The sequence below is a fragment of the Silene latifolia genome, chromosome X (assembly GCF_048544455.1).
Source record: "Silene latifolia isolate original U9 population chromosome X, ASM4854445v1, whole genome shotgun sequence".
Classification (NCBI taxonomy): domain Eukaryota; kingdom Viridiplantae; phylum Streptophyta; class Magnoliopsida; order Caryophyllales; family Caryophyllaceae; genus Silene; species Silene latifolia.
The window spans coordinates 32,844,275-32,861,884 of NC_133537.1; the positions used below are offsets into that span (position 1 = coordinate 32,844,275).

General features: G+C 40.5%; 1 protein-coding gene across 1 annotated transcript; it reads right to left on the minus strand.

The window, feature by feature from the left end:
• Window positions 1–56: 56 nt before the first annotated feature.
• On the minus strand, window positions 57–16,225 carry LOC141617155 (uncharacterized). Its single transcript, XM_074434337.1, has 6 exons — window positions 15,800–16,225; window positions 15,426–15,671; window positions 14,987–15,341; window positions 14,764–14,890; window positions 1,513–1,624; window positions 57–332 (listed from the first exon to the last, which is right to left on the minus strand). Exons 1-6 carry the CDS (start codon window positions 16,223–16,225, stop codon window positions 57–59), a joined length of 1,542 nt encoding a protein of 513 aa, XP_074290438.1.
• Window positions 16,226–17,610: the final 1,385 nt, after the last annotated feature.

Sequence of the window (17,610 nt, forward strand, 5' to 3'; positions counted from 1 at the left end):
AAAAGAAATAAATCCAACATCAAAGAAGCCACTCCAAATAATCTAACAACACAAGGTCAATAACGAGGACCCTCCTCCATGTCATCATTACCACCTGCGCCAGAAGTACCTGCGCCTGAACTGCTCACACTTGAAAAACCTGCTGCTGCTGCTGATGAATCTTCTCCTAGCTGAATGTCATAGTTGGCTTCCCACGGTCCCGCAAGGCAGCCAAACCCAGTCTCCTCCGGAGGTCTCCAGTAACTCGGGTCCACTCCATAGCTGTGGAATACTCCCGTGTCCACTCCCGGTCCCCTCCACCAGACAGGCTGTGCTAGATGTGTCCCTATGCCCTGGTTAAGGGTTATCTCATGCATGTTGCGGAGCACCAAAGTAGTGGAGATCCACTCAGCCAGGTCACTCGGCTGCATCCTGGGGTCATGCACCGGGGTAGGGGTAGAGCGATCGGTAAGGGTAGAAGTCAGGGGCGGAGTAAGAGGGCTCAGGTATAACCGGGTCTACCCTGGACCGCCTCACCCTACGGCGGTCTCGAGGTGGGGGAGGTGCCTGCTGCTGCCCCTCAGGCACGGTGACAGGCTCAGGTAGGTCCAAGAGGATCCTTGGGTCAATCAGGTAGGTCTGGGGCGCAGCTCAGGAATAGCACAAGGCTCCCACTCAGCCAAATGGTCAACAACGGGAGGCGAGCGGGTCCTGGAAGCACCATCCACATAGATCCCCTCACCCTCCAGGCATAAGACCCGTCATCCATCCTCCTCAACCATCTGTTCTGACACAAGTACTGAGCGTCCATGGTAGGAACAGTCTCTACATACTCATCCCTCTCCGGAGGTGGGGCCTCAAAATCTGTCAGGCGCTAAGCTAGGCAGGTCACTATGGGCCCGCAAGCAATGTGTCGGGTATCGGACTATGCCATGCGCTCAAGACTAGAGCACACTACCCCTGGAGCACTGTAGTAGAACGGTTTCTGACGGTATAGATTAAGTTAAGACATAAGCAACATGACCTCGTGAGAATTAAGCTTGCTCACTTCGTCTCTCGAGTACAGCAAACAGGTCAACATTCTCAGAAACATACGAAGGGAAACGTGCTGCACATCATTGATCAGCATGGCACTGGCACTAGGGGCAGGTCTGCCAGTCAAATATGGAAGGTAAAGAGGTGCACAGCTGTTCTTGGCCACATCACTAAGGTACCCCTCCCCCTCGGCCTCTAGACCCAAATGGTCAGCAAACTCGTCTAGGGTAAGCTCATGATCCTCATTCATGAGACAAAAAGACACAGTCTTTTCCTTTTTGTCATAAACATAGGAGCTCAAAAACTCCAAGGTCAAATGGGGGTAGGATTTCTTCCTCAGGTGATATAACCCCTACCCAGAATCCGAAAGATGTGAAATATGTCCTCTTTAATCCGTAAAGTCTCAAGAATTCCAGGATTAATACAGCGGGTGGGGCGGAATGGACGACGCATAAGGGCTACAAAAGCCTTACGGTGATTGAAGTCAGAGAATATTACCGATGGATGTGCTTCCACCGGTGGAACTACGGGTTCACGGCTGGACTGACCCGTCTCAAGCTGAACATTACCACGAGTTCTTTTGCTGGGTAAGCCTCTAGTATTCACCATACTGCAAAAGAACAAGTTTTAACAGGGGATTAACACAACAACTCTTATAGCAAAAGACGGACTGTTTTCAATTGTATACAGATTTTGAAACGATCTTTTAAGACAAGTTTTATCAGAAAATCATCAAATACCTTACAAATTATATGATTAGAAGCTTTGAGTTGCCTCAAACCAAAGGATAAACATCAATCAAAGAGGGTTCGTTTTTAGCAACCCTAGGATATAGAAATCAAATTTTAAACCATGAAATTGCTTAAACAAGGGCATACACGAGGTTTATATACGATTAAATCCAAGAATTAGTGAGATGAATACTCGATTTCAGGTGCTCACAAGGAGAATTCGAAGTATAGCTGAAATTATACCATAACTTTGAAAATAAAAAGAGAAATCGACTTAAAACCTTACCTTAGATTGGTTTATAGCAAGGGAGAATGAATTAATCACCAAGGATTGACCCCAAAAGCTTGAGAAAGGAAGGGTATGGAGTTTTAGAGAGAAGGAGATATGAAGATGGGTGGCGGAAATAAGAAAGAGTGGGACGAAAATAGGGTTTTTGTATAACCCGTGTAAGTCCCGCTACAGCAATACTCGGTCGAGTGTTGGGCATACTCGGCCGAGTGTCGACTACTCGGTCGAATATCCCCCTTTCTCGGTCGAGTTTTCAAGGACAGTAGCAATTGTAATTTTCACCAAACGGACACTCGGTCGAGTAGCTTGGTACTCGGCCGAGTATGGTCTACTCGGTCGAGTACAGTACTCTACTCGGTCGAGTTTCCAAAAGTGAAGAAGAAATCATAAATTTTCATTGTTCCTGCAAAATAAATAACATCGTTCGGAGTTCCGTGCAACCGGCTCGTCACTATTAGAGCTTAGTTCTACCACATAAACACATATCAACACATATTTTGTACATCCACTACCAATTCGATCATCATTTCTACCTTCATTCCTCACTTGCTATGAAACGACTACACCCTACCTTTAGCATACTTGGCAATTAATTACTGTACCTGCATGGTTTAGCTCCTATAACACATCATCACAGATTCCGCTACTCACAAGATATACACCTTAACCACATTTACCAGGCAGCAATCACTACATAACGCAATCATCATTGAACAATTGATTAACTTACCTCTGGTCGCAAATCGCAACCATTACACCTTGACACATATTATCATAAACATAGATGCACACAACAATCATCATTAAGCAATCAACGACTCTCACTAGCTACCCTTTTTCCCGTGTCTGGCTTAAGTTCGATGGGGCCATGATTTTGAAATGAGGGCGCCTTCTCACCCAAAATCTAGCATCGGCTGGGGCTCCCAACGCACATACACCAGGTTCATTTTAGTTGACACCCTACATTCATTAGATTCATTGGTTCAGGTTCCAAAATCGTCGGCTCTGATACCACTTTTTAACACCCCCACACACCAGGACGCCTTACCAAGGACCATCCCAGTGTATGACGGTGTCACCATCTCGCTTTCCCGAGGAAGTAGATCAAATTAGACAATAAAAGAACAATTATAAAATATTAATATATCCCATACAATACGACTCAATACAAACTCTTTACACCAAAGATACAACTACAACACTCATGACACCGCATCTCTAGACTGGTAGCGTGATGACTCGATCCCTCCAATCCTAACAGCCACAATCAACAGTACCTGCTAAGCCAACTGCTCACCATCCCCGAATGGATCACCGCAGGTTTTACAAACATAACACAGGGTCAGTATTACTCAATTAATATAAGGCAAGCAATAAGGTAACTAGCTGATCATCCACACTCCCCAGTCTCCCGAGGTGTGTAGCCCTGCCAGATTACTCATTGCAACAGGTAATCCACGCCGCCAGTGGGTGACCGCAGCTGATCCCACCAAGTTTAGCTCATTAACGAGCGACTAAAACAAATCCCTGTCCCTTAATGTGCACATCCCCTCCCGTGGCGGGTTCCACGGAGGGCGAACTAGGGTGTGAAGCCACTCCCGCAAGTGACTCTACCACAATCACAACACACAGCATCACAGCTGTCACAACCTCTCCACACCAACACCGTCACCATAACGCCCATACTCCGATGATCAGCAGGTAACATTAATCACGAAACAATCATGCCATAACAATTAACAGTAAAACTGAGTAGGAAACCCTACCTCGTCGCAAAGCATGTAAGACATCCATACACAGCCACACACGACTCCAATAAGCATCCTAACAATGATAACCACCTCATATTACACAACTATACTCAAAGAATCACCCAAAAGAACACAAGACAGAGAGTTACCTAACAATACGCATCGGCGATGACATAGACGGCCACCACACACGTCATCCTTCGCTAGCGAATCCCGTCCTTCCCATGGTGGGGGTTTAGGCTATATACATTAGAGTGTGAAGAGATGGGATGATAGGAGAGGGAGATAGGCTAGGGTTAGAGAAAGAGAACCTGTCGAGGAAAATGGGAAATGAAATGAATGAATCTCGCGAACTTGCATTTTATATTAACGTGTCGACAGCAGCCATACTCGGTCGAGTACGGGAGTACTCGGCCGAGTAGGCTCTACTCGGTCGAGTATAGGTGATACTCGGCCGAGTAGCCTCAACTAGGTCGAGTAAACAATCCTATAAAGCTCATGTTACAAGCCTGGTCCCTCACCCATTCATCCCCAAGGTCTGTTTGGTCAACAAGGTCGGTCAACAGAGTTCTTAAATATCCTGGGTATTACAGAAACAACAACAAAAAATAGTGGTATTTCCTTCTTTTGACAACCTTCTTCGTTATCATGCATTGGAGGCAACCTTCCTCTTTCTTCCTTTACTTGGTTGTTGAGACTTGGTCAGTTGAGATGATGCACTTCCCATAACTGTTGCTTCTAAGTCATCCAATGTAGCAAAATAGGAAGTTGATGTTGTATGTAACATTTGCTTACCACGTTTCTTACTGAAATGTTCTTGAAGTTGTTGTCTTTCCCTTGCTATGTGTCCACCCTTGCAAGTTTTTAAATTATGTCCTAAGTGATAAGGTTATTTTCAGTCGTTGGCCTATCAAAATAAATCCTAAATTACTACTAACTGGTAGCTAGTGGCAAGAAAAGGTTGAATCCATAGGGGGGCGGGTTAATTATTCTAATTTGCTAATATTTAAGTTCGTCTTAAAGTAACCGTTTTCTTGAAAGATTTGATTGGTTTGCTAAAAACTGATTGCGATGTAAATAAAAGACAAATTCAATAATATTAAAAAGTTTAGGAATCAAGTTCACTAGGTAGTCATCCGGGGGTGAGATTTAATTCATCAATAGAGCTAATTACGTTGTTTAAGGTTATATGATCGGTCGATTCAATATTCCTTTAGATCTAATTTAACATGCTGTCGCTATCATTAAATTATCCCTATTCAGTTATCGCAGCCTATATTGATTCTAACCCGATCGTTGAAAGTCTCAATTTGTTATACTAGTCAATTAACCCTGGCCAGTAATTAACTAACTAGATGAAAAACAATAAACTGAACAACAACGAATAAGCAATTTAACTATAAATTCATTAATTAATCCCCATTCACCCTAGATTAGAGGTTTAGCTACTCATACTAGAAAGAACAACAACAACAACAACAATAATAACACAAGACATAATTAAAAGCATAAAAGACGAACAATAAATGAATGATTAATTGTAACACCCCCATACTCCGAGTGCCTTACCAGGACCACTCAGGTATGAAGACATCACCACCTCGGTTGCCCGAGGCATGATAATCAAATAGACAAAACAGAAACAACATTTATTATAAGTAGTTTAATGAATAAGTACAATCCTCGAAACCAAACTGAAAGGTACGATACATTATTCAAACTATCTGTTCTCAACTGAAATGTAAATAAATACTAAACTACAGCGGAAGACTCTATCGTCATGTCGTGGCCATCCCAGCTATCCCAGTATCATCTCTATACTGTTCAATATCCGCTCACCATCCCGAATGGATCACCGCAGTTTTACAAAACAACACCGGTCAAGTACTAATCACACAATCAATATAGATAACAACAATAAGACAAACATACAATTTGAACCGTCACACACACACATACACCACCAACTCCCATCATCTCAATCCGACGGTCCCTTTGGACTGACCACGCCGATGGGGGACCGCGGCCGTTCCCACCTAAGCCCCGCTCATCGTACGAGCGATAACCCTGTTCATTAATGTGCACATCCCCTTTCGTGGCGGGTTCCACGAAGGGCGAAACTAGGGCGTGAGATCACTCCCGCAAGTGACCCCACTCAGCCGAGAACGCATCTCGAGAACCATCAACAAACACAACCATAAGCACAATTACCAACACAATCATCATATCAAGCAACTAACTACAGCACATCACCAATATCCCATTATGGGACTAATACTGAGTAGGAAATCCTACCTGGAAAGCACAACACGAGACGGTATCTCAAATTTGTCTCAAAACGCCTCTTCTACGAACTCTCCTCCTACCATACAACACATAGATACTACTATTCAATTATTATTCATAAAAACCCCCAATTCCTAAATTAGGGTTTCACTAATCTTAACAAAACATTATATAAATTACATTAAAAGCTTACCCTCGACGCAAGGAATCCAACGACACAAACTATGATGCAAACCGACCGTCTGAACTCCGGGAATTGTCAAGAACGCGATTAGGAAGAAGACAAGTTGCTTTCTCTCTTAAACAGGTTTTAGGTTTTGTAAAAAGTGATTTAGAACAAAGGCGAATTGGTTTAAATACCTTAATCGCGTAATTAACAAAACCCGAGAAAACTCCCCCGTAAAACCGGACACTCGATCGAGTACCCAAGGTACTCGATCGAGTACCCCTTTACTCGATCGAGTGCCCCCTGACTACTCGATCGAGTGCCCAACAGGTCAGAAACTATTTTATTCTGCAACATACCCTTACTCGACAGAGTAAGGGCTACTCGATAGAGTACCCCCAAGACCATAAATACGGAGTATTACATTAATAATAGAGGAAGGATTAACAATAATACCGTAATAGAAAGCGCTAGATCCGAAAATAAGAGTAATAAACTAAACTAAGAGTTTTTAGAGAGTTTCTAGGGTAAATTCTATGTAGCTAGATAAAATAAAACGTAAAAATAACATAAGGTACGAATTGGGTATTTATAGTAAAACATAACCGACTTAAGGAAATTGCGGAAATATCCTCAAAATAGTGTGTACTCGATCGAGCATGAGTGCACTCGATCGAGTACATTCTCAGTTGATCGAGTTCACTTGGGTTTGATCGAGTATCTTTCCTGTTTCAGATGTTTTCTACATGTTGTCTATGTAACACCCCCATACTCCAAGTGCCTTACCAGGACCACTTAAGGCATGAGAATGCTACCATCTCGGTTACCCGAGGCAATGATAATCAAATAGACAATAACGAAATGTACTTTAATAATAATAAAATTTAAAGCGATACAACCAAAACCGAAACAGATAAAAGAAAATACAAAGGTCCTCAAATGTTAAACCAACTAGCTAAGAACAATGTTCGACACAGCGGAAGACTTCTAAAGCAGCTCGTGATGACTCAACCCAGCTATCCCATGCGCATCAATCATACCTGCTAAATACCTGCTCACCATTCCCGAATGGATCACCACGGTTTTTAAAACATTTAAATGGGGCCAGTACTAATTACACAAAAGCAATAGCCACAACGAAACAGGAACATAAACATCTCAAACAGCTCAAACCAATCTCCTGTCTCCATCTCCAATCTCCACACAACTGACTACACACTAAAGTGTGTAGTCCTGTCAGAGTACCCATCGCAACAAGTGCTCCACACCGCCAGTGGGGGACCGCAGCCGTACCCACCAAATCCCCGCTCATCACCACTGAGCGATAAACCCAAGTTTCCTTAATGTGCACATCCCCTCCTGTGGCGGGTTCCACAGAGGGCGAACCAAGGGCGTGAAGCCACTCCCGCACGTGACTCCACTCAGCCAGGGACGTGTCCCGAAGATCACAGGCATATACAAACCAATCAACAATATGAAATCAACAACTATCCAACATAGCCAACAATATACTTTAACCAACCGTCACAACAACAATCACCACAGAAACATGTAATTAATACTGAGTAGGGAAACCCTACCTGAAATGCAAACACCACGGACGATCTAAGCTGCTAATTCAGAATTCCTCCTCCTATACATACATACATACAATCACAACCACATTCACATAAATCACCCAAAACCCCCAAATCACCCAATTAGGGTTTTGAAGGAACTCAACGAAATCCAACATAAAAGGTATAAGGAACTTACCCTCGACACAAGGATCACAACGGCGTAAAGAACGAGATGATCCGACTCTCCTAGCCTTGGGGATTTGCTAATGATGCGATGAATCAAATTACATAACTTCCTTCTCTCAGTTTAGGTTTTTAGAATGATAAAAAGATTTAAGAAAAGTGACGGACGTTATACCAATATCGCATCATTTACAAAACCCGTCAAAACTCAGCCCGTAAACTCACTTACTCGATCGAGTAAGGCACTTACTCGATCGAGTGCCCCTTACTCGATCGAGTACCCAACTTACTCGATCGAGTACCCTACAGGCAGACTACTGTTTTACGTAAAAGCTACTTACTCGACAGAGTAAGCCCTACTCGATAGAGTACCCAAAGACTCATAAAACCGTAATATTACCGTATTCCCTCCTTAAAAAGAACTTCGTCCCCGAAGTTCAACCCATAAACAAAAACAAAACATACTAACTCGATCAAGACATAACAACGCAAATAAGAACTCAAAACAAAACTCCAACCCTACAGGCAGACTACTGTTTTACGTAAAAGCTACTTACTCGACAGAGTAAGCCCTACTCGATAGAGTACCCAAAGACTCATAAAACCGTAATATTACAGTCTTCCCTCCTTAAAAAGAACTTCGTCCCCGAAGTTCAACCCATAATCAAAAACAAAACATACTAACTCGATTAAGACATAACAACGCAAATAAGAACTCAAAACAAAACTCCAACCCATCAAACATGGACTCCCAACACCAACTCCACCAACTATGTCTACCCCCACAACATGACTCACGATATCATATCCACCACATTATAGCCTCTCTCGACACTAACTCCATACACTAGCAACTACCCTCCACAAACGCCGCTAGCTCCGTTTCACTAACATATTATCCAATAGAAAATTCAATATCAAGACACTCATAAACATCAAACGAAATGTTACATTCTACCACCCTTAAAAGGAACTTCGTCCTCGAAGTTTACTCACACCTATAAACATCATCATCCAACTGCCAAAACTATGGAACTCATAATCATCATCATCCAACTGACAACAATATCGAAATATTCTCCCATTCCTAAACATCGAACTACTACAAGCACGGCCATGACCTTTTAACAATATAAACCACAATACAAATCCATCCTTTATGCTACACTAACACTATACTTCCAATTATACTACAACATGTACAACCATCAAACACTCTTTGCCGCATCCTACTCCTCTTAAGATAAATGTTACGTCCTAGTAACTCACTAATACTTGATCCTTAGATATATCTTCTCATTATCCTCATCACCTCCATATGTCAAAGATAACCGCCTATAACCTCATACCTATAACCATTCCTATTTCCAAGGCTCTCTTACTTAAACAGTTCTCATACCTCAATTCATTCTGCACTCCATCTAACTAATACTACAAAATCCTTAGCATAACCAACACTCCAACTCTTCCACATTACCGCAACACAACATACCTCTCTATATAAAACACCTATCGCCAAAAGCCTAACTCACGATCCACACTTGTTACGTACACTCACACTAGATCCTCAAATTCTTTTCTTTCATTACTGCAAAACTCATACATAACTTAACATGACAATAATTCCCAACACCCTACACTCACTGTCTCAACAAAAGATTATAAACCACTTGCAGCTCTCAGATCAGTACAACACATGTTCCACTATTCACTTACCATTACTATGTCTACCAATGCCTCATCTTAAAACAAGATCAAAATTACTGTAACAACCACTCACAACTGTGTCCCATCAACAGAATATCGCTATACCATGCCGGCAACATAAACATACAAAACTCTCTTCCATATCATACTCTACCCTCACACCAATGCTAAAACTGGTAAGAAACATCAATAAACAAAACAACCGTCTATCTGTCCAAACTGAAACTCACAGGAAACAACAACAGATAAAATAACAACTATGTATAACTGGTATGCACTTTCGAAACTCGAATCGTAATCATCCCGCCTACTCCACCACAACCGGTGACGGCATCGCAACACCGCCACCAACAGCCGCACCGCATCGCGAAAATACCCGCATCACAACACGAAATATCATGCCCGGATCACCACCCGAGGCACAACAACCACATCGATAGACATCACCACTTACACTATTCTCATACACACTGACTCAGGACAACTTCCCGGACAAGAAAACTTACTCAAAACCGCTTTACTAGATCACAACACAACATATTGTATGGAATAAACAGATAAGCACCTCATGAACATCATCCCTACCATTTCACGGAATACACATGTATTATCAATACACATAAAATTATAACTAGTCATGCCAGATCAATCAAATTATTACCTCACACAAACATTTATACACATCATAGACCCGTAATCACATCCAACTAGTCAATCCTAATCACGTAAGTTACCACCTGATAAAGGTTACCTCACGCCCGAGCTTAACTCGTATGCCCCTCATAACACATTCTTCCATTCGCATAACCATCACCTCCTGCCAAACATAACCATACCATTAACACTCAACTACTAGCATCCGCCTCCTATAACCATATCTTATACTTCCTCACAACCATACACATCAATCGGGTCTCTACAAAATCAACCTCTTTAGAATGGCCATCTTTCCTATTTATAATCACTCTTAACCACTAGCGACAACACCTCAACACTACCACCGTTCGGACATCAAGCCTCTTACACTCATCTCTAAACATCAGGATTTCTTTCCTATCTTTGGTTAACATCCCAATTAACGAACATCAAACCCATTAACAAAATTACCTTAACATTATTTCCAATACTATCCTTAATTGTATCGTCATCTAACTCACCACCAAGATCTCATATTGTGCAAATTCTTTACCCAGATTTTTTTTTACATCCCAAAACTCCTTTCATTCCGTTAATTGCCCAAGGAAATCACACATTAGTTCCACTTCTTGATAATACCAATTCCCAAACTCACTCACTATCTTCCAATCCACGTCACGACATATCTCCACTAAGTTCACTATATACCACTCTTCTCCATCCCTATACAACGAACTTTCATTACATATATTCTTAACTAACACAATTCCTAACCAAATACCTCCATAATTCCTTACGCATCTCAAGTTGCTACTATCCACAACTTTCCTTTCAATCTATTCATTCTCACATCCTTAGTCTTACATCATCCCTTGCCCACATTCATTTACTTTTACATTACTCAACACACCACAATATCACTCACCTCATCTCACAAGGCATGCTTCATACCTCAATAAGCCATACCGATCTTCCTTTTCTTTTTCCATTATCTATCACAACCACATATAACTCATGTCCTTCCCACCGAATTCATACTCGCCATAGGTGCTACTCTTTACATCATAAGATCGGGTAACTTACGCATCAAGACCAATACATACGTAAAACAATGCATAAAGAAGCAAAAGAACACCTTTGAATCAAACATAATATGTAACGAAGTCAAAAGATAAGCATATGACCCAAAACAGGAGTCACTATATCAAGTACAGGCCACTCGATCGAGTGAATGACTTACTCAATCGAGTAGGTGAAGGTCAGAGACACGTATAACAAATTACCAAGGCTGCTCGATCGAGTAAGGGTTACTTGATCGAGTAACAAGAGGTGCACTCGATCGAGTGAGGGCCACTCGATCGAGTACCCTACGCATTTCTCAGAACTGTCCAATTTTCGTAAAACGGTCATATCTCACTCGTTTCTTAGTCATTTTGGGCGTGTGACCTATAGTTACAATCGTAAAAGAAAAAGCTATCACCTCCAATTGGAATCACATCAAAATCATTTATGCATCCCAAGTTATAACAGTTTAAATACAACTTTACTATAATCATACGACATAACTATTTGATTTTCTCTTTCAAACAACTTAAACATCAACAAGGTGAACAAAAGCGACTCGGTACTTGTAAAACCACTATCCCTAACCACATGTTACTACCTACCAGAAGCCAAAAAATAACATCTATCATGCTCATATAACATTCAACTTATCAATCATGTACTACCGCATACTTTAACTTTATAACTTTTCGTAAAACAAAACATACTCATACATTACAAATCCTATTTCCATGTTACTATATATTACAAATCCACTTTGTCACTTAAATATATTCATAATCACGAAATTCATATTCTCATGCAATCGCCACTTCATCTTTTCCAATCAATTCATCTAGTTCAATCACATTCTCCATCTAACAAGTGCATATGATACTACAGTAGACAATTATATGAACTCAATATAGATTTACACAAACAAAATTATGTAAAATCATATCACATCCACTAATCACATGCTACTAGTATAGACACATTATAACTCATTCATCCTGCAACATCATTACTCATCACATATTATCATATATGAACTACTTCCTTTTTCCACCACATCATTCATCATTCTCATATACTTTTCCAACAATTCCAAACATTGTAAACCAACTATCATGCAACATGCCTATTCACAACACTTTATCATTTACCACCTTCCCCACTCCACCACCATCATTTTGCAACATTTATGTACAACACATCATCCAACATACTCAATAGAACATTAACAAACACATAGCGATCCCATGACACCCCATAGTGACCTGTTTAAAGTTGTAGTGCGAGTTCGCGAATTTAGGACGTCTCCCAAGTCTTTGCATTAGCTCCTAACAACTCCTCCCCGGGTTCATTTTATTTTGACTCTCTAGATTCATTAGGTTCATTAGTTACAGGTTTCAAGATCGTCGCTATGATACCACTTTGTAACACCCCATACTCCAAGTGCCTTACCAGGACCACTTAAGACATGAGAATGCTACCATCTCGGTTACCCGAGGCAATGATAATCAAATAGACATTAACGAAATGTACTTTAATAATAATAAAGTTTAAAGCGATACAACCATAACCGAAACTGATAAAAGAAAATACAAAGGTCCTCAAATGTTAAACCAACTAGCTAAGAACAATGTTCGACACAAATGGAAGACTTCTAAAGCGACTCGTGATGACTCGGTTGACTATCCCATGCGCATCAATCATACCCGCTCAATAACTGCTCACTACCCCCGAATGGATCACCACAGTTTTTAAAACATTTAAACGGGGTCAGTACTAATTACACAAAAGCAATAGCCACAACGAAACAGGAACACAAATTTATCAAACAGCTCAAACCAAACTCCAGTCTCCATCTCCAATCTCCACATAACTGACTACACACTAAAGTGTGTAGTCCTTCCAGAGTACCCATCGCAACAAGTACTCCACACTGCCAGTGGGGGACCGCAGCCGTACCCACCAAATCCCCGCTCATCACCACTGAGCGATACACCCAAGTTTCCTTAATGTGCACATCCCCTCCTGTGGCGGGTTCCACAGAGGGCGAACCAAGGGCGTGAAGCCACTCCCGCAAGTGACTCCACTCAGCCAGGGACGTGCCCCGAAGATCACAGACAGATACAAACCAATAAACAATATGAAATCAACAACTTTCCAACACAGCCAACAATATACTTTAACCAACCGTCACAACAACAATCACCACACAAACATGTAACTAATACTGAGTAGGGAAACCCTACCTGAAATGCAAACACCACGGACGGTCTAAGCAGCTAATTCAGAATTCCTCCTCAACGAATCCTCCTCCTATACATACATACATACATACATACATACATACATACATACATACATACATACATACATACATACATACATACATACATACATACATACATACATACATACATACATACATACATACATACATACATACATACATACATACATACATACAATCACAACCACATTCACATAAATCACCCAAAACCCCCAAATCACCCAATTAGGGTTTTAAAGGAACTCAACGAAATCCAACATAAAAGGTATAAGGAACTTACCCTCGACACAAGGATCACAACGGCGTAAAGAACGAGATGATCCGACTCTCCTAGCCATGGGGATTTTCTAATGATGCGATGAATCAACTTACGTAACTTCCTTCTCTCAGTTTAGGTTTTTAGAATGATAAAAAGATTTAAGAAAAGTGACGGACGTCTTTATATACCAATATCGCATCATTAACAAAACCCGTCAAAACTCAGCCCGTAAACTCACTTACTTAATCGAGTAAGGCACTTACTCGATCGAGTACCCAACTTACTCGATCGAGTATCCCTACAGGCAGACTACTGTTTTACATAAAAGCTACTTACTCGACAGAGTAAGCCCCACTCGATTCTTCTAGATTCTCGTGTCATGCTCCATGTATTCCTTCATGCTTACTCCGCGGTGCTCATTTCATTCCCTTGCTCCATAAATGCATCCTTCCTACATTAAACACCAAATAGCCGAAGTATCGACATTCTAGCATAAAAGGCATGTAATTAATATAAACTAGCACGAAAACCATATCAAGAGTAACTAAGGGGAGGCATAAATATGTATATAATTATGACTCATCACCAAGCATCCACACTTTTTGCACTTAATTGTTATAGACCTTTTGCCCTTTCTTTGCTCCCCTGGCTCTCTTCTTCTATTTCTTGATGGTCTACCAATGGACCTTCTTAGTATTGCCCTAATGGAATGTTTACAAGGAATGAGACTTATTTGCCACGCACCACATAAACAGGTCCTCAAAACCAAAGAGACAGGAAAGTAGAATTGACCATCACGAACATCAAATCGACCATTCCCACTTGCAAAGGCATACCACAGTCTTGAATCTTTTTGCAGCTCTTTTAATCTTTGTAGTATGTTTGGACATACCCCTTCATCTTGCCATAACTGAGCTACAGCTTTCCTCGAAGCATTCTTTACCATTGTCATTCTCCTAACACCTGTTAAATTGTAGCACTCAGTCACTCACAATTAGTTACCTTTCTTGTAAACATACCATAAATTAATGAAAATAATTAAACTATGATGCCACTAGCCTTCAAGTAAACTTAGAACAGGATTTGTTCTATGCACCCCAAGAGTACTATTAAAACTCTCAACGAAATTGCTTGTGTTATCCTCACAAGCCAGGTCTGGATTGAATTTATGCTTAATGCACTGTTCTTTGTCCCCCAAGTCAAGAAACCACCTTGCACATCCATTCCCTCCATGTTGAACAACTTTTTCCAAAGCTTTTTTGAATGTGTACTCTGATGTTGCATCCACAACCATCCAAAACAGCTTGTGCATTAGTATTCGAAGATACTCTTGCTTGAAGTTCTTGCATAAATGTCGGGCACAAAACCTTCTGTATGCATCAGGCCAGACCATCTTCAAGGCTGGATCAACACCCTAAGTATAACGAACATAATGAGTAAGAAGCATTAATTAATGGGGAATATTAATGAATAATTAGTAAGAACGTTAATTAGTTACCTTTTGCCTATCAGAAATAATTGTCCAATTTATCCCGCCACTCCCACTCACACATTGCTTTAAGAACATAAAGAATTTAGACCAACTCTCCTTATTTTCAGCTTCAACAACTCCAATTGCAACAGGAAACATTTCATTGTTCCCATCAAGGGCTACTGCAGATAACAATACACCACCATGATTTCCTTTGAGGTGTGCACCATCAACACCTATCAAACTTCTGCACCCTCTAATTAACCCCATGAACTGAGCATGAAAGATACAAAGATTGACTTGAACTGCAAAGTCTTCTCTGGATTACCCATGTCAGTTCCACTACAGTGGGCAATACTACTATGGTTTATTACCATGGTTTATCAATTTTATCATCTCACAGTATTGACAAAGTAGTTTATAAGACTCATCATGTCCTCCATTAATTCCCTCAATGCTATGTCCTTCATCTTGTATACTGAACTAGTGGCCATTTTCAATCCATATCTCTCCATTAGTAGGTCTTGAATTGAATTTGCAGAGATGATTGAGTTGGCCCTTATGTCTTCTATCATTTTCTTAGCCATCCAAACACAGTTGGCCATAGGGTTATTTGCCAGGACACCCACACATCCATGGTCAGGACTATTGATTGACTTAATGGCCCAAGTATTGCCATCAGGAAGGATTGAAGCATGTATCCTCCAACCACATTCTGCAGTGGCACAAATAGTTGTGTATCTATTCCACTCAGATTTAACAACCAAATAAAAAACCTCTTGAACACAATAGTCTCTAAGAACATCTTTAAAATGCTCTTTGTCCATAAATAGTTGTCAAGGCTTCAACTTAATAGCCCCAAACTGTTTATTTTCATACAACTCACTATTTTTAATTATATAGCTTCTCAGAATACCCTCCACCATCATCATCCCACTCATGTTGATTATACGGATTGTAACCATCATCAGCATAGTTTATGGTTGGCAACCCCCCCATCCTCTTCCTCTAGATCTGACAAACTGTCATCTTGATCACCTCTATCTTCACTCGTTACCACTATGGCATTTCAGGCCCCTTTAATTTTAGGAACGTAAACTTCTTTTCTCAAAGCTGTTGTCCTGGCCATCTTCACATTTTTCACTTGTGTTTGGGAAGATTGGATGACTAAGGGCCTCTTAAACCTTGGAGGTGTCCTCCGTTTACTAACAGCTACATGGGATGCTTCAATAGTTATGGACTGAATGGGTGAAGTAGGTTCAGAAACCATATACTCGGGTTCTATTTCATTTATAGCAACACCATGAACATGGGTTGAAGGTTTTGAATTAGAAACACTTCTGCTGCAAGTAAATTTCTGTCTTATGCATTTAAAACCTTCAAAGACATTTGGAATTGCATTTGAAACCTTTGAAACCTCAGACCCATAAATTTGATTATTAGACCTAATTTACCTAACCAAAGTAAGAACATGATATGGTTCAACAGTAACTCCAATCCAAATGTCAATATTTTTCTTCCCAACAAATTTACTAAACATTTCCATAAGGTCTCTATCCTCATTCAAAGGGATAGACTTCAACTTATATGAGTAACATAACAAAGGATTTTTAGGCAGAGGTATACCTTCTTTATCTGCTTCATCATAAAGATCATTAATAATATCGATCATTAAACACTTATCTGTATCTTCAAATAATATTTCAACTAAGTTAGCCCTATAATGAAGCTTCAACGAAGAACATTAATAATATCGATCATTAAACACTTGTGTAGATAAGACAAGTCTAGGGAATCACAAAGTGCTTGTCTTTACCTACTTGTGACTGATACGTCCGCCACAAATGAGAATTTGTGTTCAATTAAAAAGAAAGCCTTTGTACAAAAAATTGTACAATTACCTTGAAATGGTACTTGTCCAAGTTGAATAAGGTTTGGAGTATACAAATATGCCAAAATGCAACAAGCACTAGGACACCTAAATGAAATCACTGTATTCTACAATCCACATTCATTTCCCACTTGATACGACAATACTTAACCACTCATCAAAGACCAAATAATTAACATCACCCCCATTTATCATTTTTTTTTTGTAATGGGCTTACCATCAATGGCTACTAATCCTGAATTATCCATGTTAGTATAACTGCTACTCTGCTAGTATATGAAAAATAAGAATCTTTACTCTTAAAAGTTGTTATCTCAGCCA

Excerpts from the sequence above, each read along its gene's own strand:
- LOC141617155 (XM_074434337.1), bottom strand. The coding sequence starts at position 16,225 with ATGGACAAAGAGCATTTTAAAGATGTTCTTAGAGACTATTGTGTTCAA. Across the intron at positions 15,342-15,425 it reads TTATTTCTGATAGGCAAAAG|GGTGTTGATCCAGCCTTGAA; the intron begins GTAACTAATTAA and ends CGTTATACTTAG. Across the intron at positions 333-1,512 it reads CGGTGGAAGCACATCCATCG|GGCATAGGGACACATCTAGC; the intron begins GTAATATTCTCT and ends ACCCTTAACCAG.